The 27,504-nt window shown below is 42.9% G+C and overlaps 2 protein-coding genes across 4 annotated transcripts in view; both read left to right on the top strand.

Annotated features, from left to right (window-relative positions):
• The window catches only part of LOC142399400 (polyamine-transporting ATPase 13A3-like), a 45,907-nt gene extending 30,272 nt beyond the window's left edge, over window positions 1-15,635 (top strand). The window contains exons 22-33 of one of the 3 annotated variants that reach the window (XM_075484030.1): window positions 5,618-5,716; window positions 5,816-5,895; window positions 6,032-6,074; window positions 7,284-7,393; window positions 7,731-7,827; window positions 7,953-8,025; window positions 8,148-8,325; window positions 10,861-11,042; window positions 11,159-11,247; window positions 11,422-11,502; window positions 11,767-11,862; window positions 12,206-15,635. In XM_075484030.1, the coding sequence (XP_075340145.1) occupies window positions 5,618-5,716; window positions 5,816-5,895; window positions 6,032-6,074; window positions 7,284-7,393; window positions 7,731-7,827; window positions 7,953-8,025; window positions 8,148-8,325; window positions 10,861-11,042; window positions 11,159-11,247; window positions 11,422-11,502; window positions 11,767-11,862; window positions 12,206-12,388 (1,311 nt within the window). In that variant the 3' untranslated portion in view covers window positions 12,389-15,635. Of the gene's footprint in view, window positions 1-5,617; window positions 5,717-5,815; window positions 5,896-6,031; window positions 6,075-7,283; window positions 7,394-7,730; window positions 7,828-7,952; window positions 8,026-8,147; window positions 8,326-10,860; window positions 11,043-11,158; window positions 11,248-11,421; window positions 11,503-11,744; window positions 11,863-12,205 lie in introns of those variants that run through there. The other 2 variants (XM_075484031.1, XM_075484033.1) reach the window with 2 other exon arrangements.
• Window positions 15,636-22,997: 7,362 nt separating this feature from the next.
• Window positions 22,998-24,564, top strand: LOC142398425 (transcription factor HES-1-B-like). Its single transcript, XM_075482409.1, has 4 exons — window positions 22,998-23,253; window positions 23,386-23,481; window positions 23,567-23,654; window positions 23,986-24,564. Exons 1-4 carry the CDS (start codon window positions 23,146-23,148, stop codon window positions 24,429-24,431), a joined length of 738 nt encoding a protein of 245 aa, XP_075338524.1. The 5' UTR covers window positions 22,998-23,145; the 3' UTR covers window positions 24,432-24,564.
• The last annotated feature ends 2,940 nt before the right edge of the window (window positions 24,565-27,504 follow it).

Here is a 27,504-nt window from a genome sequence, read left to right as displayed (position 1 = left end):
CAAGCAGACGACTCGTATCACAAGAAGCATGCGCCCGGGATGGGGTGCAGAAGCCAATCGTCGAGGTATGGAAGAGCCTTCATTCCGCAGGGGAGAAAGGTCTGCTTTTACACTCCGAGTGAACACCCTCGGGGAGAGAGAGAGGCCAAACGGGGGCATCGGAGAAAAACGGCGATGCTCTGCCGCAAGAGGTACATGAAAAGTACTCATCTGTCAGGTCTGTTGAGGGAAACCATTTGTCCCTCGAAACAGTCTGAAGAACCTCTGCCGTCGTGAGCCTGTGAAAAGGCAGCACCTTTAGATATCGATTCAGTCCCCCTGGGACCCAAAATAGTAGCCTCTGGGTTGCTGCAGAGGATCAATTGTCTCTATTGCACCCTTGGCCAGGAGGGCAGAAAGCTCCTGGTCCAGTGCTTGAGCTTATACCGGGTCGGTGATTATGGTCACCCTGACCCGGCGTGACATGCGAGGCCGCCGCTGGAATTGTAGGCGGTAACCCGAGGTAAGGGTGGGAACCACCCATGGATCCCCAGCATGAGCAGCCCAATACTGAGCTGCTGATTGGAAAAAAATTCGACGATTGGCCTGGTGGCCTCATCGTCCCTCCCCATGGCCCTTGATGGGGCGGCGGCCAGAGTTTGTGGCACATCACGATGCAGAGCCTCATCTGGTGACACCATAGTGTGGCCACCTCAGGTTCAACCGCAGGCATAAGATCCAAGCCTGCTTTAACCGACTCATGTAAAGCCGCCAACACGCAACCATCTGTAGAGAGGCGTGAAAGGCTCTAGTTCCGCCAACAAGCGCGTAACTCAGAGACAGAAGGGGCCTGTCTGCGCCTGAAAAAGGCACTTCCAGGAGCGGACTCTTCCATCTGCGGGACGTCCAACTGCAGCTGCCTCAATGCCATATGCATGACATCCCGCATAGAGCTGCCACTCAACCCACCAGCTGCACTATGAGACGAAGAGAGTGAGTCAGTTTCTCACGACTGCGCCCCTTCCTCACTCTTAAAGTGAGGGGCAGAGGCAGCCAAAGACGACACGTCCACCTCCGAAGCCAACTCCGGCATGGGTGGAGAAGAAAATCCAACCAGCGAAGGATCCAGCTGGCGTGCCTGAAGAAGGGATTTCACTTCTGCCAGTTCTGCAGACAAACGCTCAACTCTCGTGGAAAGGCCCTGATCAGACTTGGCTCGACTCTTCTTAGGAGGAGCCACAGAGGCTGTGGCCTCATTCCGGCGCTTCGAGCGGGAGGGTCACCTTCCCAGAAGGTGGAAGGTCATTGCCAACCTCGGGGCGCAATCGGGCCAGCCGAGTCACCCACACAGCACGGGGCATGTAACCACAGGCAGGCAGGGCACAGGTCGCCATCATCTGCCTGAAACACGGTCCCACAATCCACACAACAGTGGGAGCCATCCATGTTCGAAACTGACCCAAGTCCAACCGCAGGCAGAAAGAACAGAGGAGCTGACACTGTCAGCTACGTCCAGAATACAGGACGACAAACCAGAAACTGGGAGAGGGGGCGAAAACGCTGCCGTCACCAATTAAAGCTCAGCGCAAAATAGTGAGATATTAGCTAAAATCGGGAGAGGGGGCGAAAACGCAGCCATCACCAATTAAAGCAATCAAACTTAGATGCTACCACAGGTAGCTCAATCTACAACTGAATAAGCTGCCAGCTAAAATCGGGAGAGGGGGCGAAAACGCAGCCGTCACCAATTAAAGCTCAGCGCAAAATAGTGAGATATTAGCTCAAATCGGGAGAGGGGGCGAAAATGCTGCCTTCACCAATTAAAGCAATCAAACACAGATGCTACCACAGGTAGCTCAATCTGAGACTGAATAAGCGCCCGCTAAAATTGGGAGAGGGGGCGAGATGCTGCCTTCACCAATTAAAGCTCAGCACAAAATAGTGAGATATTAGCTAAAATCGGGAGAGGGGGCGAAAACGCAGCCGTCACCAATTAAAGCAATCAAACTCAGATGCTACCACAGGTAGCTATTCAAAACTGAATAATCAGCTGGCTTAAAATTGGGAGAGGAGGCGAGAAGCTACCATCACCAAATAAAGAAATCAAACGTAGATGCTACCACCAGTAGCCCAGTCTACAACTGAATAAGCCGTTGGCTAAAATTGGGAGAGGGGGCGAGACGCTACCATCACCAAATAAAGAAATCAGACTCAGATGCTACCACAGGTAGCCCAGTCTAAAACTGAATAAGCCTTTGGCCAAAATTGGGAGAGGGGGTGAAACGCCACCGTCGCTGATTAAAGCAAACAGAACTCAGATGCTACCGCAGGCAGCTCAGTGCAGAACTAAACAATCAGCTGTTTAATATCGGGAGAGGGGGGGGTCGAAACGCCACCGTCGCCGATTAAAGCAAACAGAACTCAGATGCTACCGCAGGTAGCTCCGTTCAGAACTAAACAATCAGCTGTTTAATATCGGGAGAGAGGGGGCGAGACACCACCGTAACCAATTAAAGCAATAGCTCAGTTCAGAGCTAAACAATCAGCTGTTTAATATCGGGAGAGGGGGGCGAAACGCCACCGTCGCCGATTAAAGCAAACAGAAATCAGATGCTACCGCAGGCAGCTCCGTTCAGAACTAAACAATCAGCTGTTTAATATCGGGAGAGAGGGGGTCGAAACGCAACCGTCGCCGATTAAAGCAAACAGAACTCAGATGCTACCGCAGGTAGCTCCGTTCAGAACTAAACAATCAGCTGTGTAATATCGGGAGAGAGGGGGCGAAACGCCACCGTCGCCGATTAAAGCAAACAGAAATCAGATGCTACCGCAGGTAGCTCCGTTCAGAACTAAACAATCAGCTGTTTAATATCGGGAGAGGGGGGGCGAAACGCCACCGTCGCCGATTAAAGCAAACAGAACTCAGATGCTACCGCAGGTAGCTCCATTCATAACTAAACAATCAGCTGTTTCAGCTGAAAAAGCGGTAGGTTAAAGGCTCTAGCATGGTTGCCGCGTCTGCTCGCGCGAGCGGTGTCGATGACGTCATGAGTTCGTGCCCGCCATAGGACCCTATATAGTGGCGCAAGTCGTTGCGCGCCAGTAGTTGCAATTTTCTCCGTCACAGAGGTGGCGCTGCTACGTGAAGGTTACCTCTACTCTACAACCACGAAAGTGGAGAAGAAAACAATGCCGCTGTCAAGAGCAGGACTACTGTAATTAATGATACTGCTGCAGTTTTCGGATCATTTTGCAACCATGCTACCGTGTCTGTCACGGCGGTGTCGCACCGTGATGTCAAAATGACGTTTCAGGCCTGGCGCTTCCCTTGAAAAGACGGCGCAGCGCGTTGACGTGCACCAGTCGATTTTTGTAACTTGGCGGCGCCGAGCACAACGAACCGGATGGACTGTTGTGAGACCAGGCTCAGTTAGGAGGTGCGTTTGTACAGGCAGCTGTACGAAACTGCAGTGAAACAGCACAGGGAGCACGTAAACTCCCAAAACTGATGCACAGAGATTGGCAGAACTTTGGGGAAAGAGGGAGAGTTCTGTAAGAATGTGTGGAAGAAGCTATGGGACAGATACGTGAAGGAAAAGAAGAGGGCAGAGACTCTGTTGATGCCGGGGGCTTCAACCTTCACCTCTTTTAACTGAATTAAAAAATTAAAATGATCCGAAAACTGCAGCAGTATCATTAATTACAGTAGTCCTGCTCTTGACAGCGGCATTGTTTTCTTCTCCACTTTCGTGGTTGTAGAGTAGAGGTAACCTTCACGTAGCAGCGCCACCTCTGTGACGGAGAAAATTGCAACTACTGGCGCGCAACGACTTGCGCCACTATATAGGGTCCTATGGCGGGCACGAACTCGTGACGTCATCAACACCGCTCGCGCGAGCAGACGCGGCAACCATGCTAGAGCCTTTAAGGCGCTACCGCACAATTTAAAGCGCAACAACAACCAGAGGGGCTAAAAAGGAGCCAAGCTGAAGTGCGTATCACAACACCAACCAGAAGCTGTGAGTCGGGAGGGGGGGCGCAAACGCGACCATCACCAACACACAGAAGATCGATCAAAGAGTAACCAGTCGCGTGAGAAATTGAATTAGATTTGGTTGCTGGAAGATAGGAGACAGAAGAGAACAGGAAAAGCAGACGAGATTAAGAGTGAAACAGACAGACGGGTTGCTATAAGAGATGGACAGATGTTTTGGATAGATAAGAAACTGAGCTTGTCATAGTTACAGAGCATCCACTGTTACACAATGGGAGCAAAAACTGTTCAGTCGTGAGATAATTAACTTTAAAAAATGTTAGCAAAATGCAATATAGTATATAACTGTTACGGCTTTAGTTTGGTAAATAATAAGTTGTAAATCACAACTTATAGATGTTACAAAAGAATAAAAGTTGGAAGCCCTGTTGAAAGATGACCTGATTTCCAAAAGCAAGAAGCCCAAGATGATGCATATAGTATTTAATAATATATTATTTTTCATCTTTATCATTTCAAAGCAACAAAAAAGGAAAAGACCCTGAAACAAAAGATGGGGAATCCTGCATGGTCGTTGTTTAGTGACAGCCCTTGTAGCAAATATCAAAGCTTGTAAACCCTTTTTCTAATCGGGTGCTGAGTCCATCAGTTCGCGTTTGGGGGATTTTTGCCTTTTCTTTCATGAAAAGGATCCTAGTTCTGTGAGATTCTTGGCCTGCTATGTATTCAGGGATGGTACTTATACTAGCACCATCATATAACACGACTCCCCAGGACTTTCTTCTGAAGATTCTTCCATGAAGTCATTCAGTATTTGTGCAGGTGTCCCTGCACAGCAAAACAGTGCACCACTGTCGTCTTTTGCAGTCAAATTGGAACTTTGGATTTGCATCTAATATCAGAGATTTTTTTCTGGTCTTCCAGACTTTAGCCTGACTTAACTGCCAACTTAACTGTTTCTGAAATTTGTTTTGTTATACTTAGAGCTGAGAAAATAGCCACATGTGTATATTTTCTTACATTATTGCCCTGCTTGGTGTGGGTATCTTGTGTTGATTTTCAGGTTGCTTGTCAGCTGTGTAGAGAAACTTGTGGCTGCGGATTGTTGGGGCAAGGTGTAAGAAATCGTCATAAAATATTTCTAAACATTAAAATCTCCCTCATTTGGCCTTTATTCACACGGATTATGAGCAAACTATCAAGCTAATGCAGGTCTTAGGCCCGAGTAAAACTTATCTCTTGTTTTTGTATGGTCCTCGTTTTCTTTTTTCATTCCAAAATTGGACAAAACAAACAAAATCGGATGCCAGTCTTACTATAAATGTTGAAAAGTATGTTTCATCTCTAACATTTATGCCTTTCTGAGTTGCTCAAAGTTTTGCATGTCATTAGTAATGTGATGTTCTTAATGAGGTAGAGTATGTCTTGCAGTTATTTGTGCATCAGGTTTAGATGCAGAAGAACAGCTGTAACATGTCATCTCAACAGTAGTAGTTCAGTTATTGCATGAATAAGTCACACGAGAGCACAAAAAAGAGACAAAAATAGCCATTTTTTCATTTTTTCTTCACAAAATGCAAGACAGTACTGTTAGTCAGTTATCTGATGTTTTTTGTCAATACTGATTCAGTCTTTCTCCGTCAGACTACAGAGATAAACCTGGAGGAGGGGACTTACCACTTTTCTGTGAGCGGCAGAGCCTTTGCTGTTATTACCGAACACTTTCCTCATCTGGTCCAGAAGGTACAGACTCATCTTTAGACAAATAAACATCTACATGTTCAGATAAGAATTAGATCTGCGGATGTAATATATTTTTCCACCCACATGGGGGCGCTGCAGCTTGTGCTGAGAGCCACTGTGTTTGCTCGCATGGCTCCGGACCAGAAGACTCAGCTGGTGGAAATCCTGCAGAGTATGGAGTGAGTCTCCCTTTTATTTTGTGGATGTAGTTTTAATCTTTTGTTGATTCTCACCTCCATCTGTTAAGTTCATTATTTCATCATATGTAAATCATATGTGTTCATATAATCCCCCCCAATTTTGTTTACCTTCCAGTTACATTGTTGGCATGTGTGGCGATGGTGCCAATGACTGTGGAGTAAGTATGGAATTTGCACAAACTGAGATTGGATTATTTTGTAAACCAGTCTACTTTATATCTGATATCATGTTTGATACCTGATTCATTCTCTGATCTGTGATAACAAAAGTAGATTTGTGTGTGTGTGTATTTGTATCTGGAAGTTTATAGAAGTAATGATGTGAATGTTATTAGAGCTGGAAAATAATCCTTTACTCAAATAAAAAGAAGAATTCCACACTTGATGATGATCAGGTTTTCAAATGTTATAAAGTCAAACACTCATTTAGAAATTTGAAGCACGATTGGTGGTTTGTTTTTGTTTGGTATAATTCTAGAGTGAAATAAGAAAAAAATAAGAAAACTTGCAATAGTTTGGACGCCAAAAGACCTAAGCTCTCTGATGTATTACTGAGGACTAGAAGTAGCTTGCTCACGTGCGTTCACAGTTTCAGTCAGGAAAGGCCAGCTGATGCAAAGTTCAAAGCTTTGTAAAAACTCCTCAAACTTTGTCCCAACAATCTGTAACCATGGGCTTCTCGAAGCAGCAGCAGCACTCTGAAAATGAAAATAATTGATGCTGACAGAGCAGGATAAGGCTGTGGTAAGATAGTTGTTTCATGTAGCCATTTACTTAAAACTTTTGTGGATCCTTTCTGCAAAAATCAGTCAGAAATTTACAAATGAACATTGAAACAATCCTGATGCATTCTGGAAACAAATAATTTGAACACTGAAGCTAAAGTAAAACATTTCCCCTGGCCTGAATATCATCAAAAGTGTATGGATAAACATTCAAAATGCTTGCAAGATGTCCCGAGATTAACACGGAACGAAAAGCCTTTTGTAGCAAGGATGGGTAAAAAATCTCTGAATCCTGCAAAAAAAAAAAGAGCAGTGTTTGCATTTGAAAACAGGGTTACATGTCAAAGAAGTTGTCACTCAGTACCAACCTTGGCAGGGTTCCCAAAATTCTGACTGCCTCTGTAATAAAAAGTTGTTTAGTTTGAAATAGTCAAGAAATATATGGTCTTTGGTTTTATCCTTTTAGAAATTGGGTAATATGTTGCTTAGAATAGCTTAGATTCTCACAGAAACAGAAATCTTTAATTCAGTCTTAAGTTAGTCTTTTTGTCTTTAATCCACTAACCTGCAACAACTTTAGATGTTTTTTTGAATAAATAAAAATGAGCTACATTAATTAAGATTCCTTTGTCTCACTCTCAGGCTCTGAAGAGAGCTCACAGTGGGATTTCTCTGTCTGAGCTGGAGGCCTCAGTTGCTTCACCTTTCACCTCCTCCACCTCAAATATTTCCTGTGTCCCAAACCTCATCAGGTAGATCTCTGATCCAGTTTCAACCACAGTGCTCCAAACAGGAAATCAAGACATGCTTGTGGGAAAGTCATGCAGTAGAATTTTACACTGCAGAAATACAGTATTTCAAAATAGATTTTACAGGCTTTGCCACACCTTGATTGCTCTTTTAATGGATTTTTGATGAGTTTAAAAACTTCTCTCCAGCAGTTGAATCACAGCAGATGTGGAAATATCCTAAGCTCCAACAGCTTCCTAACTCAGCTGTTGTAATTTTTCCAGTCTGCACAACAAGAAATATTGAACTTCAGAGTAATTTTAAGACTCTATTTTTATTTATTTTCTTTATCTTCAAAAGGGAAGGACGAGCGGCTCTCATAACGTCATTCTGTGTCTTTAAGTTCATGGCTCTCTACAGTATCATCCAGTACATCAGTGTCGTCTTGCTTTACTGGGTAAATATTACACTGATTTATTTCACAAAAAGTAAAATATGGGAAAGCAGGAGCAAGTTGTGGGCTTAGAAACACGTTGTGGTGAAACAATCTGCATGACTGTTTATTCATCTTTCAACGTTTAGATTCTCAGCAACTTGGGAGACTTCCAGTTTCTCTTCATTGACATCGCCATCATTCTCATCATTGCCTTTACAAGTGAGCAGCAGGACAAGTAGCACTGAGAGTGCTTTCAGTCAGTGGAAGAGTTTAGGCATCAACTAGAACAAATGACTGAGTAACTTGACAAATATTCATTGATGGCTTTTTTCTCTTATCAGTGAGTCTGAACCCATCGTGGAAGGAACTGGTGTGGCGTCGTCCACCATCCAGTCTAATCTCTGGCCCACTGCTCTTCTCGGTTCTGACCCAGATCCTCACCTGCCTGGTCTTCCAGGTTCTGGCTTTCCTCTTGGTGCAACAGCAGAGCTGGTACGAGACGTGGACGCCTCAATCAGAGTGAGTAACATCTATTTTTACCACATTTTGGGTCCGAAATGAATACCTGCAGAATGAATAACATTTGCTAAAAAAAATGTTCAGGCCTTGGCGCATTTAAATGTGAGAAAATCTGAATTTCACACTGGCTACGACAAGCTTTTCGCTGATTTGTTACACCTTCATGGCTGATTACAAAGCTTTATAGCCCTTTTAAACAAGTTAGTGTAAAAGTCAGACATGTCAGTCATTATATGTGTAACATTATTGTGTCTTTATCTGTTAATCATTAATGCAAAATCATTCAGTCATTCACATAGGCCTTATATTAAAGGCCTACAGAAAGGTGATTTTTTGCACAAAACTGAAATAGCAGATCGATTCCTTATATACCATGGATTTTTTTTATGATTTTAAAATAATTTTAGGCCCCTGGATAGTCCTGATTAGGCCCAATAAACTATCACCACATTTGACTCGAATTTGGCAAACTGGAACGACAGGTGCGTGACGTCGCGAGTGCCAGCTGCTGGAACAACCCCCAGTAGTTCTAGTAGCGAAGCCAGCAGTTTGCCAGACCTGGACAGCTTCTTCACGGCAAATTTCGATGTGTGCCGCGAGACGTCGCTTGGAAATATAAAACGTTGGGTTCAGTGCAGTTTTTATTGCGAGTAGATGTATGAAGTGCGTGTGTTGCCCTCAGCAGCAGCAGCTCACACCACCGGGGACAGAGTTAGCAGAGAGACCTGCGGTCTTGTGTCTGTGTCTCCCTGTTCGCCTGCCTCCTCTCTGGTAAAATCAGCCGGAGCCATCCCGCCGTGTTCAGCTCCCTGCGGTGCGGACAGGAATCCACCTGGCGGAGAGCGGACACACTCGCCAGGTGGAGAGTGGAAATCTCGGCAGAGCGATCATCAAGAGCCCCGACGTGCCGGCTGATTTCAGGGCAACCATCCCGCGGTGTGTCCGCTCTCCGCCAGGTGGATTCCCCCTGAGCGTCCGCACCGCAGGGAGCTGAACACGGCGGGATGGCTCCGACTGATTTCACCAGAGGAGGCAGGCGGACAGGGAGACACAGACACAAGACCGCAGGTCTCTCTGCTAACTCTGTCCCCGGTGGTGTGAGCTGCTGAGGGCAACACACGCACCCACAGCACTTCGTACATCTACTCGCAATAAAAACTGCACTGAACCCAACGTTTTATTGCCTTCACCACTCAACAAGCATACTAATAGCGGCAGCCAGGAAAACCCATGGCACCTGTGACGTCACACGGAAGCCCCGCCCCCAGTCTGGAATTCCAGGAAGGATTTCCAAGCGGCAAATTCAAAATCGCAAATTTCATGCGTTTATGAAATGTTTTGGTGTAGAGTCCAATGATCATTATTGTTCCTCTGTGTATGTATTATCATTATTGTTTGGGTGTAGTGTCAGCTTTCTGTAGGCCTTTAAAGGCCTCATAAAGTCACTGTTGGCAAAACATACCATTTTGCCATAATGAATCATACAAGCGTGCGTATAGTTTTCTAGATTTTAATTAGATGATAATGAAATGTTTTGAATTGAAATATTGAATTGAAATAAACTATGCATGTGTGTGCTGTGAATGTTTGTGTAAAAATAGATTTACAAAATAATATTAGCTTGCCAAACACAGTTTTATGACAATACCTAATTGTCCATCACTTAAATGTTTGTGTGCATGTATGCTGCAGCCGTGTGTTTACACAACATTTGACTAAATCCACAACACATCAATATGAAGTACTGCTGTATTAATTTAATTTAAAGTAGGGTCTGAAATACTCCAGCAGCTGGCTACCATTGTCCACTCGTGAGTCCTATATATAGTGAACACTCTATAGAAGGAGGGTTAATGAGTTGACATTCCAAACAGCCCAGGCAGTAGAAAGTGTAGAAACTGCACCTAACTCCAGTTTTATGTGCTTTGCAAGTATTCAACCACCTGTGTTTTTTCCCAATTTTGTTCATCCATTTAAACACATCATTTAAATGGATGTACTTTCATATTTTTTCACACGTAATACTCCAAATTACTTGCAAAAATTGTAAAAACGAAAACACTGAAAAGTAGTGCGTGCATAGTATTCACCCCATTTGCTGTGAAGCCCTAAATAAAATCTGGTGCTACCAGTTAAGTGCGACATGATCTTAGTGTTGAGTCATGTTGTGAAAGGCCCCTGAGTCTGCAACACCACTGAACAAGCAGAACAGTGAAGATTGGATAGATTGTCCAAATGAGCCATGCATGGCTGTAGCTGGGGGCAGTAACGGTGTAGCTCTGAAATCACAGCCTTACAGACATCCTGACATCTCTTTTGAAAAGAGTTTGAGAGAGTTTCTGAGCACTTTGATATTGATAAATAAAATGGAAGTCTCCCTTTCTGTAGTATAACATCGTTGTTAATGTTAAATGAACTTGCTCTTTTGACTGAGCATGATACAGAGAATTGCAGAGCAAAACTGAATGTCTGGTAGCTATTTACTTGTATATTCTTGGTTTATATGTATTTACTGCATTTACTTTTCTCCTGCAGTGCCTGTAATGTCTCCAGATCCAGTCTCTCTCAGAGCCTTAATGAAACAACCCCTCACAACCACAAAAACATCAGGAACTATGAGAACACCACCCTCTTCTACGTCTCCTCCTTCCAGTATTTGGCTGTGGCCATTATTTTCTCCAAGGGAAAGCCCTTCAGACAGCCAAGCTACAAGAACTGTAAGACTCGCTGGCAGCAGCATTACTTTATTGTCTCGTTGGTGTGTGGATTCAGAGTCGTGATTTTCTTGCAGGTCTTAATAACTATATACATTTCTATGTTTTTATTTCATGAGGGCCATTCATGCTGTCCTGCATTGGTCTGTATTCTTTTCTCCTCTTCATCATGCTGTACCCCATTCCTGCCATCGATAGCTTTCTAGAGGTAAACTTTGGTTTTACTCATCGACTCAACCCAACGTTACTTTAAGAGAAACATTAGAGCTCAGTGAGAAAGTATAAGCATGTGGGAGAAGATGCAGAGGAGCTGAGCAGTTGTTTAAAGTGTTGGTAAACTTGTGTTCAGTGTTGTATTAACTGCTCATCCTGCGCCCCTCAGATTGTGTGTGTTCCCCATGATTGGCGTGTTACTCTGGTCGTCATCGTCATGGCGAACGTGGCGGTGTCTTTCATGTTGGAGGTATGCTTTGCAGACGCAGCACCCGACATGCATTCTGTGACTTATCCTTTTTCATTTTCAAACTGCAATTTGCATGCTTTTATCATTAATTTTTTCTCACCTAATCAGTGCCCAGTGGCATATCACTTAATAATAACTGAAATCAGGGATTTCTTTTCTTAGGCTCACCATTTGTGTTAGTATTGTCTGTTTTGGGGGGTGTAACCCTGTCTTCATGATCAGCTGATTTTTTTTTTTTTAAGTTGCTGCTGAAATCTCCCATAGATTTTCCTCCTTGACATCATCTTGTGGAGGCTTGTTTTCAGAGGCAATCAGGGGCCAAATTACCGCAGAGAGCCCTCCTCTGCTGACACGCCACAGGTTGGGAAATTTTTGACAACACTCTGATTTGTATGTTTTAACTGTGTAGATGTGTTCTGTTCTCTGATTCTCTCGCTTCTGTGCATATATTGTACTGTGCATGTCAGCATACTATTTTCTTTTAAACGTTCTTCGTCATCCTTTCTTTTTTTTTGATAACCGCACCATCAGCGTTTCAGGCAAAGCCCTTCTTCACTTGAAATTGTCAAAGCACCCCGTCTTATTAACTCACACACTTTGAGTTGTAGAGAACTCTTCTTGCTGAAAGTCAGAGCTTGAGGAGACGGCCTTGCTATGTGCATTCAGCGACATATAAGAATTGTAATATTTGATTTCTTCTCAGGAGGCCAACAACCGCTGGGGCTCGTCTTGTCTCTCCCAATTGTTCTGTCGGAGGAACAAGCCCCCAAAGATGCTGTACAGGCATCTCGCTCTGGAGCTTCAGGAAGACCCCGACTGGCCTCCCAAACACTGCACCACCATATTTGCCAGTGATCCACTGTCCTGTGTCTCTGCCACCCTCTAATGCCGGCATGAACCAAAATACAGCACAGACTAAACATGAAACTCCAATCAAGACTATGTGTTTAGTTAGAAAGAGTTGAACAAGGGGCTGTTGGATTCCAGCAAAAAGACCTTCATATAGAGAAGGCTTGATTGTGTACTGACTGACACTGAACTGATCATACTTAATATCATATTCCATTTTGATTTACTTCATCAAAATGTGCAAAACATTTGGACATCCTGGAGATTTTCGCTGTAGAGTTTTCACTGCTGAAATTTGAGCCTGAGAATTATTAAAGGAGTCGATCGATTAGTCATCACCTTCTTTCAGTTCTAAAGCTTTATGTATCTGGACATAATAAGAAAATCACCTGTTCCTTATTAGGTTTTAGAATTAGGTATGATACGACTTCTGATGAGCACCAACACACAACATATTTCACCATGTCATTATTTAACAAAAACTAAGACAAAATGCAGAAGCAGTGTGTGGAAAAACTTTCTCCACCCAGTCATTAGCCGGTTTTGGACTGTAGGAACCTTTGGGAGTTCTAATAACCTTTTAATCCGCGGGGCCGTTTTCTCCCGTGTTCGGACATACAGGAACTCGGGGCTTTCTCCCTTCCTATAACCATTTAGCTCCTTCTCCGAGGTCGAGTGTTTTCATGGTTCTATAGAACGCATCTGACGTAGGTGTGTGGTGGTCGGTAGCTACGCCCCATGTCATGCTATCACGGCTGAAATGTTTCATCATACCACACAGACAGAACCGGCGGGTGTTTAATAAGTTAAACTTACTCTGGTCTCCTTTGTCTGCAGCGCTCTGCTCTCCTTTCTTCCTTCATGAAATGAAAAAGTATCGTCTCCTGACTCTCTCTGTGTGCTCTTCCAGCCTCGATGTTAGACGCCTGATGTGATCGTCCATGATTAATATCACCATCATGCAGACCATGAACACGGTGGCCTCCCTGCTCTCCATATTAGCTTCTTTGTGGTGTTTTTTCTTCTCTCCTTACTTTTACCGGGTTTTGTTTTGTTTTGTTGTTGAATGTGGCGCTAAACGGCTAACGTAACACGTCACTGACGCAGACGGCTGCGTGCGGCGCATCAGTCCCGACCTGGTCCCGACTCATGTGCGAATGCAGACTGAAACAGTTCCGCTGGGGAAGGACAGTTATCAGAACGAAATTCGAGTAGGACAGTTCTGATAACTGCGTTCTTATAACTACTCTGTCCGAAAGCGGCTATTGAGCTGCTTGAAGAAGCACCTTTTGTAGCAATAACTTGAAGTATTTATTTTCTGTGTGATGTCAATATTCTCTCACACTGTTGTGGAAGTTTAACCCACTCTTCTTTACAACATTGCTTCAGTTCATTGGGGTTTGCAGCATTGGTTTATGCACAGCTCTCTTAAGGTCCCACCACAGCATTTCAATCAGGTTGAGGTCTGGACTTTGACTGGATCCTTGCAACACCTTGAGTCTTTTCGTTTTCAGACATTCTGTTATAGATTTGCTGTTGTGTTTGGGATCATTTTCCTGTTGATGACCCAGTTTTGGCTGAGCTTCAGCTGTCAGATAGCTGGTCTCACATTGACTTTAGAATAATTTGGTATACAGAGGAGTTCATGGTGGATTCAATGACTGCCAGGTGTCCAAGTCCTGTGGCTGCAAAACATGACCAAATCATCAGCCCACCACCACTGTGTCTGACAGCTGGTATGAGGTGTTGTGAAATTTGCCTTCGGAGTGGGCGTTGTTATGCGGTTTATTCAGATCCAATCTATCAAACCTAAGCTGTGCTGCCATGTTCTTTTTAGAGGGAAGAGGCTTTCTCCTGAAGTCCTTAGAAACAAGCCATAGTTGTGCAGCCTTTTTCTAATTGTACTGTCATGAACTTTAACATTTAACATGCTAACTGAGGTATGTAGAGTCCGAGATGTAGCTCTTGGGTTTTTAACAGTTACACGGTCTTATAACCCTTCCCAGACTGATGGGCAGCAACAATTGCTTCTCTAAGATCATTGCTGATGTCTTTCCTCATTGGCATTGTGTTAACACACACCTGAATGCTCCAGATCAGCAAACTGCCCAAACCTCTGCTTTTATAGAGGTGCTCACACACAGTTTCTGTATTTTGTCTTTGTTTTATTAGTAACAACATGTGTAATATGTCTTATTGCTTATATCTTATGTTGTTTTGATATTTTATTCACCTAATTTTAAGACCTGGTAAGGACCAAATAATTTCTTTTTTAAATTTGTAAAAACTTACAATTGAAGGATTATGTACTTTCTTTTTCATATGTATGTTTATTTGCTTAAAATAAGCTTAAATTTTGCTACCAGTACTCGTGCACCTGGCCCCGTGCCTGGGAGCCCCACAACGATGAATGATTAAGCTGTCTAGTGGCTGGTAGCGGCCTCATATTGAACTGCACATCTCACTCTCAGAAAGTAAACACGTAAGCTCATGTTCCACAAGGCGAGGGGACATCTTTGAAACTGTTGAGTTTTTAACTGTCAGTGGCACAACTATTACACTAGACATTGTTTAGCTTAGTGTGTCATTTTAACGTTTCCTCGTGATCCTGTGTATCTGAAGAAATGAGCTGCATGTTTTGATAGTCTCACACTGAACAAAATCTTAGATCAATCAAACAGCTGTTTAATCATTTAATCAAAGTAGCTGCTGCTCTAACATGAAAGTTGTTAAACTGTTATTGGTCACATGAATTGAACACAAAAGCCTGTTTACTTCATTAACATGACCGGTACTGTTGTATTTCTGAGACAGACAGCGTTGCATTTGCTGCATTTCTTTTTTTAGTTACTTGACATTCTTCCTGTGGAAGAGAGAAGCAAAAATTAATGTGTCCCTTTTTTAAGAACGTTATTAACAATGCGTGTGTGTGTGTGTGTGTGTGTGTGTGGTTGTATGAAAGAGTATGTAAGTAAAAATAACCTGAATGAACTATTTCATTTTCCCTCACTTTTGAAATGTTTGCGCTCTGTCTTAATCTAAAGTTGTGATGGTCTTTTTGAAATCATGTGCAAAAGTTGGCATTAATAATTACACAATTTAATATAGCAAAACAAACAACTGATGAGTTGATTTTAATAAAAAGTTTTTTAAACAAGATTTTCTTATAACTTAGTTTATTTTGTTATATACATATTTTTCTAGCCAGTTTTCCTAAATTAAATCAATGTGAAAAAAATGTAATTGTTTTTCATTGATTGTATTAAAATATAGCGAAGTCTTAATGGAAACTGTGATATTGTACTTATTGTTCATATTTTCAATGCCAGTTTTTGCTCAGCAGAACGCCCATTAAATTACTCAATAAATCTCTATATCAAGCCAGTCTTGCAAACTTCGTGGGGGGCTGACCTTGGTCACACTTTTTCAGCCAAGACTTACTGATCAATTATGAGCTTTCCCAGCCTCCTCGCTGCCTGGCATATGGGCGCTTAAGGGTGCAAGAGTGGAGGAGAAAGAGGGGTATCATTTCATGTGGAGATCAGGGCCTATAGGCAGTGAATGGGTGGATTTAGGGGGGACTGTGAATAAGGGAAGGGGTTCCTCGCTTGTACCAAAAAGAAAAGAATCTCCCACAGATCAGGGAAGAGCCTTTTTGGGAATATTCATGATGAGGATGAGGAGGCATCATGAATTCATGTGTGTCTCTGTGACTTGCATGGATCATCTTTTCTGTAAACACTCGTGTTTACAGAGTCGGGATGTCTTGCTTTCGATTAGTGTTTACCATGTAGTTTTTGCGGCTAGTGTTGCCTCTCCACAGAGCAACAAGGGTTGTATAAATACAACTGCTGTATTCCTTTTGTATCCATAGATGAAGAGATGGAGAGTGGTAGAAAGACATAAAGAAGCTAAAACACACAGTCTTTCTTCCTCACAGCTGCAACTTACCCAAAAAGGTTTTCTCAAGCTTTTGCTCAGACGTGTGCTATTCCAAGCATTTTAGACTTTTTCTTCTTTCTCTTTTACAAACACTTTTTTGTTTGAGTTGTATACTTTCAAGATTTGGGCCTGTTGACTCTTTATTTGCTTACAGTGGCCCCAAACAGAGCAATCAGGTTGTCTTAGAATTTCATGTATTGTACTGACCACAATTTTCTACCATAAATTGTTCTATTGGGTGTCACACCAATTTTTGCATATTGTTAGTCTTTGAAAGACTTTCAATCTGTGGCAGTTTCTACAATGGTTGTTGGACACTCATAAGGTCCCAGTCTTGATTAATAGTCAGGACACAAGGCCAACCTGATGTACACTTATGGCTCGCCTCATTTTACAGATGACACAAAGGCATCTATGTCTATGGCCCACCAGACGCTCACAAAACCTCTCTCCTCCCTCCTGTCCCCTAAGCATGGGCTTCTTCCCGGGCCTTCATGACATCCCTGTCCCCCTTCATTTATCAGTCCTTCCTGGCCTGAATGGCTCTGTGGTTGGTCAATAAATTCAGTGATTCAGGGGGTGGACAGTTGCAGCCGTGTTAACGTTTGTTCACAGGCTTGTCGGAGGGATGGGCCCCGCCCCGTGGCTCTTTGTCTCCTGTGGTCTCTCATCAGGTTAGAAGTCAATGGAGGGCCTTGTGCAGAGGTGGCAGGGGCATGGACGGAGCCGCCTCTCACATGGCTTTCACACAGGGGGAGGACTGGTTCAGATCACGGTGGCACTTGTTAGTAAGGGGCCACACAACATTGCCCGCTTGCCTCTCTTACTCTCCTTGAGGGCCCGTGCGATACTCAGCGCTTTAAACAAACTAATGGTTGAGGCTGCAGGCATGCATTGGGGTAAGACGATCTGCACTCAGAGGCCTGCAGCGACTGCCCTGAAAAGAAGTGCACAAGTGTATCTTACAATCTCAGTTTACTGATCAGACTCACAATCAAATGAGGTCAGGCCTTCATTTGCAGTGATGGTAAATCTAGTCTCTAAATTTGAACGAGAATAGCATTGATGTACCTTTGTGGCCCCAGAAGATGCCACACTGTCGCTGAGTTATGGCCCCTTTCTCAGGCTCAGCTGAGCCAAAGCATGGGAACAGCCAGATGAAAGACAGAGAGCCATAGATAGAGCAACACACAAATAGTGGAAGGCTTTAGGAGACAGAAAACAGTGGACAGAAAAAGACGCACTGTGACTGAAGAGGGACTTAGAGCCACGACTGAAGCCTAACTGTCATGAGAAGATGAGAGTTGCCATGGCCACCCAGGAGCCACCCAGCAAGCATTTGAGCAGGGGAGGCTCGGGGGGTTGGAATTCTAGGCCTAGGCCGGTGGATCGCATGCACTAACCAGGGATTATGTGCATAAGTGATGAGCGCTAAGCCGGCAGGTGAAGAAGGGAGGCCCTGGGACAAGGAGTGCGCCATCCCTCAGGACGGCTCCTTCTGTAAAGAGCAGGGACTTTTTCCCAAGTGAGGATGATCCGCCGTGTGAAGGGGACTCAGCCAGAGGTCCTCGAGTGCTGAAAGGGCATCCCCCAGTCTGCTTTCAAAGCATAAGTGGCCATAACGCTGGTCTTGTGAGTCATCTTGACTGGCAAGAATGGGGCATCTTCACATTCATAAATACCAACCCAAACACACTCATGGATATGAACTAAACTTGGAGGAGGATAAGGACATGGCAGGGCATCAGGAATGCCCTTGTTGAGGGAAGCTTTTGGCCTGCTGCAGATATAAAAGAACAAAGTTTACTTTGCCGTTTATTTATAGACAAGGAGCTCTCTTACTTGCCAGGACAACAGGTTCATAGGTTGTTTTGATGCAGGGGATCAATCTTCATAATATCCATGGCCTTACAGGAATGTGTTTGAACTTTGATGGCACAAAGAAATTACATTCCCATGGTCCATGGAGAGAATGTACACAGTTCTCCAACCTACCCCCCAATACCTTTTCAAGACGATAGTATCCCTGAACATATTAACATGTAAATACACTTAAATACTTTGACAATGCACTGAAATGCATATAATCTACATGCTAACTAGTGCTATAAAGAGTTTCCACTGCTGAATGTGATTTAGGCAAGACTTTCATGTCTGGGTTTTAAAAATTAAATGTGAGGCCTCTCTCAGAATCTCTAAAAGCGTTTTTTCAATTTGATGAGGGATAAGGCGATGACTGAGTATTCTTTTCAAAGGGGGAGACCCAGAGTTTAATAAGACTTCAGTCTCATTGCCTTTGCCTCCAAGTTGAAGATCTAAATGCCGGCTTTTTTATGAAGGAACCCACCACGTTAGGTGACAGATGGCAGGTTGTTTTGCTGAAATACCAGTTGCTATGGTCCCCCTTTTCCTCTGCAGCCCCACTTGCCATAGCTAGGCATCCCCTCTGAGGCTGGTGTACTGACTTGGAATAAGCTGACTTGAAACTGCTCAGGTTGTTGTTGACAAACATGAGCCTAGATGAGTCTGCTAATCTCCTGCTCCTTTATCCGCTCTTTATTGCCATATAAACAGGGCTGAATACGCTAAAAACCAAACCTCTGTTTTCAGCCCTCTCTTATCTGGCGCAGGGTTTAATCTAATGCCCTCTACCCTATTTACATCTCTGCCTCTGCTAAACTCGACCATATTTTTGATTCAGCGTGTCACCATGACAACCAGTTATTTCTCATCCTTGTGCCCCCGCCGCCAGCTCCTCTTCTTCATTGATACTGCTACCTCCCCCTATCCCTTCTTTTTTTTGTCCAAAAAAAACAAAGCAGTGAATGAATGTGCTCTGAGGTAGGTAAATGTATTCAGTGACATCAGCCAGGACGACTCTATTCTGCCGGATTCCTGTACCACTTGTTTCCAGCCTTGTCTGGGGGCTGGACACTCTGTTGGGCCCATTGTCCCACGTGTATTCCACACAGGCCCGCAATTAATGGAGGCCTTGTCTAAGGCTTCTGGAGCAGAAACTGCTGTTGGGGAGGGGGACAAAAGGCGGGCAGAGCCAGGGACCGGGAGTTGCTAAGGGAGGCCCCCCTCTTTCCTTCTTTATGGGAGAATTAAGAGGGAGAAGGAGGGACAGAGAGTGAGCGGAGCGCTGGATGAGATCTTTAAGTGATCCCTTCTGTCTGCACCCTCTGCTCCTGGCCTGAGATGTTTTCATACCAGCAGTTGAAAAATAATCTTTGCTGTATTTGATGAAGAGGATGATCATTTCACTGCCCACATGGTGGGGGTCAGGCCGGGTGGAGGAGGAAGCTGGGGCTGCAGCTTTTAGACCAGGTGATGATGGAGGGATGATAGGCTCCTGGCACCTGCATGCAATGTGAAAACACAAGCCCACTCCGAAGGCATAACTCACAGTTGGTCTGTTTTTTTATAATAAATTTGATCAGTTCTGCTATTGTCTTCTGCCCAACAGTAGATAAAGTATAAAAACAAATTTTTGGCACAAAAATCAATTGCACAACTTTATACTACTGACATAACAGGAAAGCACCCTCTTTGCTCTTGCATGCTGATGATTCAGCTTTGTTGGTTTCACTTGTTAATAGATCAAATTAAAAAAGAACAAATTAGGTGTTTGTTAATCAGTTAAAAATCTAGTCTGAAAATAAAGTTATTTCTACTCAGGTAAGATTGAGTCCATATGTTTGCATTGACATTTTGCCCGAGGTAAAGGCAGAGCATGCCAACACTATAAGTTGCCATGACAAAGACAACTTGAAATTAGTATTCCGTCGCCTGATTTATCACTATTTTAGACAATGTTGTTAGCTTGTGGCTCTGACAGAACAAAACAACAACTAAAAGGATTGTAATTTCCCAGATATCAGCTCTAACAACGTCTGTTGCTTGTCACTTGTTTGTTAGAATTTATTTACTGAGGTATTTATTTATTTATCTTTTATTCATTGCTTTATTTATATTTTTTTCTTCTCAATGTATCAAATTATTGTCAAGGACCCACATGAAAATCAGGAATAATTCATTTCTCTTTGTGCCTATTTTCCTCAGCTTGTAGTTTTATATCTCTAAGATTCCACAGGCTTTCTTTGCTTTCTGGAGCCTCCCATCCAAACGTTCCCACACTGATACAGATCAGGATTGTGCTATAAACCTCATGTCTTCTTCACCATCTGCACAATAAAGAGCTGTTTGTCGCATGACAGCAGGCTCACTAAATGCAGAGCTGATAGGATGTAATTTATTATTGAATGGCCTCTCATCTGTTGCATGGTGAACTTTCAGGCTATTTTAAGTAGCATCTTGTAGAAGCATCCGGTTAAGAAATAAGCTGAGAACTAAATGTGATCCTTGGAATGTTTGATCAGATTGAGATGGCCAGTGTATCACTTGGTTGCATTTTTGGGAAGTTATAATTAGTCATGATAGGGTTCAATTACATATTGACAGGAGACTTGATTTCTTTTGGCCTATTTTAATATTGACTTAGGTCAAGAAGACAGTGGTGCCTGAAGGTTGTCTTGCTCACACAAAGAGGAAGCCATGGATGCAAACACTGACCTGCTTCTGGGGTCATTTCACCTCTAAGGATTTAGGAGCTTTACAAACAGTGTTTGAAGTCCATCAGAGAGGATATAGGAGTCTGATGGTAAACCTGGACCTGACAAAGATGTCTCTCAAGTTACAGGCAGTAAATGCACTGACACTGCAATTGCAATACTTCAGAATATGGGCTAATTTTGTTCATCCACACATTTTCTATCCCAGCTTAATCCAATTCATGGTCACGGAGGAGCTGGAGCCTATCCCAGCTGCTATCGGGTGAGAAGTGGGGTACACGCTGGACAGATTGTTAGTCCAGCACAGGGCGATGAGCTAAATTGTTAAAATTGTTGTAGCAATTTGAGCATAGATGGCTGTCATTTTCCATCTACACACAATGATAGCAAAGAATAAATAAATACAATTCAGAAGACAATACATTTAAAGAATAACTGCAGTATTTTCAACATTAAGCCTTTTTTCTGAGTCGTCTGCAATGTTTTAGAACCCCCTCACGCTTTTTTGATGTTTACTGCTGTCTCCGGTATTTGCCTAATTTTGATTCATCTCAACCTGCTTCAGAATGGCAAGTCATGTGCATGTCCAAAAAGGTCCGTAAAAGCACCATAAACGTCCGTTTTCAAAATCATCAACTCACCGGAGTGGTTACTGGTGTGCACTGGTAATCCATATCAAATTTCGTTGCGAAAAGTTGCTTCTGTCGTGTTTTATTTGGCAGCTCGTTCATGCTCGAACTATTTTCTTAGCCACCTCACAGCCGTGGATAAACTTCCGGTCAGCAGTTGAATCTGACTTGTTATACTCCACACCACTTGATGGTTTCTGTGACGGAGTAATATCAACGAACATCCAGTCTTCAATAGAACTCAATGGGATTTACAAAATGTCAAATAAAACACGACAGAAGCAACTTTTCGCAACGAAATTTGATATGGATTACCAGTGCAGTGTAACCACTCCGGTGAGTTGATGATTTTGAAAACGGACGTTCATGGTGCTTTTACGGACCTTTTTGGACATGCATATGACTTGCCATTCTGAAGCAGGTTGAGATGAATCAAAATTAGGCAAATACCAGAGACAGCAGTAAAATTCAAAAAAGCGGTGAGGGGGGTTCTAAAACATTGCAGACAACTCATAAAAGAGGCTTAATGTTGAAAATACCGCAGTTATTCTTTAATATAAAGATGAAAGAAATTTCAAGAAATTTTCTAAATGTCTCAGTAAAAAAACGAAGATAAATAATCTAGTTTTTTGTCAGACAGACATCACAAGATAAGTCATTTGTTATTATTTATATCTTCACACAAGGTTTAAATTATTCTTCAGCTTTGTTCTCTGAACTGAAAGCTGATAACAGACGAGAGTTGTCACAGTCCGTGGCAAAGATTTTCTTCTTCACTGGACATGAGGCCAAGAGTGTGTCAGAGGACATCTTGCATCCAGCTCTGAAGCACTCAATTACCCACGACAAACTGCATGTGTCACCCTCCACATAAAATGAACTGTACAACACAACACCAGATTCAAATACAGAAGTAGTCAAACATCTCTAGAAACACTTTAAAATGTTCAGTTTGAAAATCTCAATATGGGGGAAAATTCTAAATATTCTTTTAGAGAGACTAAACAGTTTTCGGTCAAATTTGTGAGGTTGTGGAAACAAGCATGTTAATTTACCACCACCTCTAGCAAAGTTCACCTTTCAGTAAAAAATGTCAAATGTGACAGCAAATTAAATGATCACATTCGTTATATTTGTTTCAGATGCAATCAACTCACCAAACTGATAAGGTGCACTGGAATATGTACATCATACTTTAATGAAACAGGCTATTTTGAATTAGGTGACAGATGGAATTAGGGTCTTTTCAATATTTCAACTTCGTACTAACTTGTCTCTGTAAATTTGTCTGTCAGAAATCTGACAGGTGGCCAATCAGAGCGCTTGTCACACGAGCCTGCCGCCTCCCGGGCACTGAGTTTCGCACGCTCATTGGACAGACAGAGTGAACCCAGGAAACTCACACACGAGCCGCTCGCGTGCAGATTGTAGCCCTATAAATATAACCCGGGGCGATAGTAACAGGAGCGAACTGTGTGCCAGTTTGGCGATAAGACAGGAGTCACTTCTAAATTGTTGGTAATAAACTACACTGCGGTCTGCCAGAAGAAGGCGGGACTCTCTGCCGTGCTCCCACTTTTTATCGCTCTGCTCTTAGGAAGGTTTGTTGTCACTGTTCTTCTGCCACTTGCCTAATTGTTAACCCAAAGATGCCAGCCGGTACTTTAGAAAGAACATCTCCATCCGCTGTGGCTGCTACCCCAGCAAGTGGCGACTCCACGCCCGAGAAACCCCGGACTATGACAGAGAGCAGAAAGGTAGGCCTTCTATCTAGGCTTTTTTAAAAATAGAAATGTGTTGGTTTGCTGGAGCCTGTGGAATTTAAGAATTTTATTTTTTTTCTCTCTCTCTCTCTCTCTCTCTCTCTCTCTCTCTCTCTCTTTTTCAAGTCCTCCAAACCAATTATGGAGAAGCGGAGACGCGCGCGCATCAATGAGAGTCTGAGCCAACTTAAGACCCTCATCCTGGACGCACTGAAGAAAGACGTAAGCATTGCGCACGTCCCTATATACTAAATTTAGATATAAAATGATCAAATTTAAAACGTATTTGTAACGTTTTTATGTTAAGAGCTCCAGACACTCTAAACTGGAGAAGGCGGACATTCTTGAGATGACTGTGAAGCACCTCAGAAACCTGCAGAGACTTCAGATGACTGGTATGTCTGCACTAACTCCAATTTCTGGACTGACCATATTGAAACAGGCAGTCTTGGATGTCTGACTTTAGATGATAAACAAGTTCCCACATTGTCACCCACCCATTGCTGTGTGTCAATTCTTCAGAAGACAGCACACTCTTCATTATTTTAATTGTCAGTTTGTCAAGTGATCAATGATTTTGGATTCAAAATAATTTTAGGTTTCTATCATTCTTTTTTTCTTTAATCTGGGCATATTTTTAGCCATTTAATTGCCCGTCCATTTTACCATCAATCTCTCTGTATACATTTATACATTTATACTTATATACTTTATTTTCTTCTCCAGCTGCTGTAAACACAGACCCATTGGTCCTGAGTAAATACAGAGCCGGGTTCAGCGAGTGTGTAGGAGAAGTCACCCGTTTTCTATCCACATGCGAAGGGGTGAACACAGACGTGAGGACTCGGCTCCTCAGCCACCTTGCTGCCTGCGTGACCCAAATCTGTTCTGTGAACTTCTATGGACCTCATGTGGGTGTCTTGGGACAAACTAGTACTCATATTCCGGTGGCTTCGGCCCAACAAATGCCGTGCAAAAGTGGCTCACAGATGCAAGTTTCCCTGGAAGCTATGAAACTGTACGGCGGCTTCCAGATTGTGCCATCACCAGACGGACAGTTTGCTTTTCTTGTTCCAAATGCACCTCTAACACCTCTGACTGCACAAAACAGCCATCATGTGTCACCTGTTGCACCTGCTGCCACCTCAGACTCGGTGTGGAGACCGTGGTAGGAACTATGTCGAGAAGACTGTGAGGAAGAAAGTATCTTGATGGCAATTGGACACATTTTTGTACATTTCTTATATATTTGTATATAACGGTATTAAGGGTTTTAGATGCATTTTTTTATTTTTTTAAATAAAAATTTATATGGATATTTTAAGAGATATTCTTGGACTCTTTGCTGTCTGTAATTTCTATTTGTAATATGGAAAAATTAATTTGCCTTAGTTGGCCAGGAAAATCCATGACAAATTCTTGAAAAGCACTGTATTTTCTTTTATAAATAAAAGGTTTTTATAATATGTGCTTCATTATCTAAATTGATACTATGTAATATTTATTTTTCAAAAAGGCCCATTATTGCCTGCCACTCTTGTGTGTGGAATAAATTCAGTGACACTAAAGTTCCTACAATTAAGGGCAGATGCGCTTGTGCTGATCACAGACAATGTAGCTAACTGCTGTGGGCTGCAGTTTCACTTCATTTCAGACTTGTGGAAAACGGCTATCTAAATATAACACCCCCCACATGCTTCGTCTACACTTAAAGCTGTTTGCATTAAGAGGGAAATCTGTTTCCTGGCTGGAAATAAGTATCTCTTTAACGAGGTAAGGAACCTGAGAAGTTGCACTGAGCCCCAAAGGGACGCTGCCAGCAGAGAGAGGAGGGTGAGCTGGGGTCTGCAGACACGCGTAGGCCTGTCTTTGCTTCTACCAGACAGGAATTCATGTCGAAACAGATGATGATTGTGAACGCTCTGAGAGGGTAAGATGAGGACTAGACCAGATACAATCCTCGTATTAAGGATGACTCTTTGAGGCATCCTCCTGGAGTAAAGATTATGTCCCTTTTATAATAATTCTACATTTTTATGAAACCTCCTGAAAATGTGATTCTAAAATGTTTTGATTGTGTGTGTTCCTCTGAGATTCTGCTGAGAGATTCTCAGCAGTAGCCCATAAGAGACAGTCCAATCACTCTCTATTTAGTGGGTAGTTGAAAGGCTGTCAGTCCCAGCGTGTGTCCTGTGTGTGGCTCTCACTCAGCTGGCCACAAGCTGAGCATGACCAGAGGTCAGTCACACTTCCAGCACAACAGTTTCAACAGCATGCTGCCGTAAAGTCTGACAACCTATCAACAGAACTGGCTGTCCATCACCAAATTTAAGGCCTCTCTTTGACAGCATCAAACAGCAGCATGTCCGGAAAATTCACTCATACAATTCAACATTACTAAGTTGTGATTTATTTATATCAGAGTCAGATTACAGTGATTAATGTATCGGTAACTGCTTTACTTGAAAGTGCAAAACATTTTGCGCACATATATTGTTTGTATTTGGCAGCCTATCAAGGATCATTACATTAAACACCATTTGATTCTCTATTTTACATAAAAAACACAAGTCGAAGAATATCTTTCACCTCCATACATACAAAAACTCCACACACAATTAAGTTTACATCTCTCTTTGGTCTAGCTGAGAGAAGCCCCACAGTTAAGAGGAATAAAAGACAAAAATAGAGCTCCCCCTCGTATTAGAGAATCCTTTGAGAAGACCCACTGAAACACAAAAACAAAGACTGGACCCTCAGTGGCTCAATGGCTCCTCTCTTTGTGACCCTCTCCATCTTAATAAAGGGCCTTCCCCTTGTTTATCCAGGAAAAGGTTTAATGGCTGGGGGGGGGGGGGGGGGGGGCATGCTGTCACTTTCACCGTGCTAAAGAAGGCTTATTGTGGGTCGCTCCCCAAGGTCCTGGTCTTAAAAGCTTTCTTGAAAACTCTTCAGGCCAAGCTGAGCTCTTCAGATATGAAGAGCTGTGAAGTGCTGACAGGTTGCTTATATATGTGATGGAGAACCTAAGTAGCTTTGGAAGGAGAAGCTTCAACAGAGTATAGCCATTCTGGATAAAGTTTCTGCTGTTCATTGGTGTCAATCCCTCTTACTACCCATCCCAAACCAAAATCCCTGTTCCATGCAGCATATTCCCAAACCCTGAAAAGCAGTGAATGATATGCATGAAGCAGGATCGACTGCCCCTTTTCTGTGCTCCATGATGGATGGCATCCCCTCACAATTGCATTGGCGACAGCGGCAGGTTCCCAGCTTGTGAAGACCATCTCCCTCTGACACACACCGGAAACCTTCGCCGCCTCCACCTCTGAGGATGAATCGCCACAGTATTATTCTAAGGGTTGTTATGGCGCTTGATGGGGGTCAAAGTAGTCAGCAGTGGTTCACATCACAGCTAATGAATAGTTTATACACTTGATATGAATAGTGAATGGACAATGCTCATTGTCCTCTTATTCCAATTCATCCCTTTTTTAATTTAGCTTGTTGTTTTTGAAAACCCCAACAACACAGCAGTGGAAGAGAAGATTCTGGGGGTGAATTTAGAATCAAACTGACAGGATAACACTGGAAGTGGAAAATTTATCACTTTGCACCCACACACAGAGATGACTGTTAAAACAGAGTAACTCTGTTACTACATCACAAGTCATTGAATCTTCAAAGAGCGTGTTGTATTGGATGTTGGAAGCGGATGGGGGTCTTGTTTCCTTCGTGGGTCTTGGCTATATGCCCACAAAGTCTTATAAAGAGAACAATATAGTTACACTTTCACTGCAAGTGTCTCCTCAAGCATGCCATCAACCAGTAAATATCTTATCTTAAAGCACTACTTCAAGTTGTGACTGTAGTTTTGATCTTTTTTTTCAGGCAAGACAAGCTTTTTACTCACCAAATTAAATGGTGGGATGAGAAGGATGCATTTATGTATCATTTTACTTTTACAGTTGTTCTAAATAACGCATTGAACTGTCTGATCATCTTATTTCTTACGTTACATCTTTGGGTTTCAGCTGCTGTGTCGTTCAGCCCAGGAATAACATTCAAAGCTGCAAAACACAGGCAGTTCATTGTGAATTGTATATAGATGTGCTGCTGTTTGAAGATCATACTTATTCAGTTCCTATATTGCACTAAAACTCTTCTAAGATTTTTTTTGTCCAAAAGATGTTCAACAGTCTTATTAAGATTAAGATTAAGATTTAGATTAAGATTAAGATCCGA

The sequence above is a fragment of the Odontesthes bonariensis genome, chromosome 14, assembly GCF_027942865.1.
Source record: "Odontesthes bonariensis isolate fOdoBon6 chromosome 14, fOdoBon6.hap1, whole genome shotgun sequence".
Taxonomy (NCBI): domain Eukaryota; kingdom Metazoa; phylum Chordata; class Actinopteri; order Atheriniformes; family Atherinopsidae; genus Odontesthes; species Odontesthes bonariensis.
The sequence above is the reverse complement of the archived record's forward strand: the minus strand, read 5'-3'. Positions and strand labels throughout refer to the sequence as shown.

Coding starts and splice junctions, on each gene's coding strand:
- LOC142398425 (XM_075482409.1), top strand. CDS start 23,146: ATGCCAGCCGGTACTTTAGAAAGAACATCTCCATCCGCTGTGGCTGCT. Junction 23,482..23,566: donor TGGACGCACTGAAGAAAGAC/GTAAGCATTGCG, acceptor TTTTATGTTAAG/AGCTCCAGACACTCTAAACT. Junction 23,655..23,985: donor GCAGAGACTTCAGATGACTG/GTATGTCTGCAC, acceptor TTTCTTCTCCAG/CTGCTGTAAACACAGACCCA.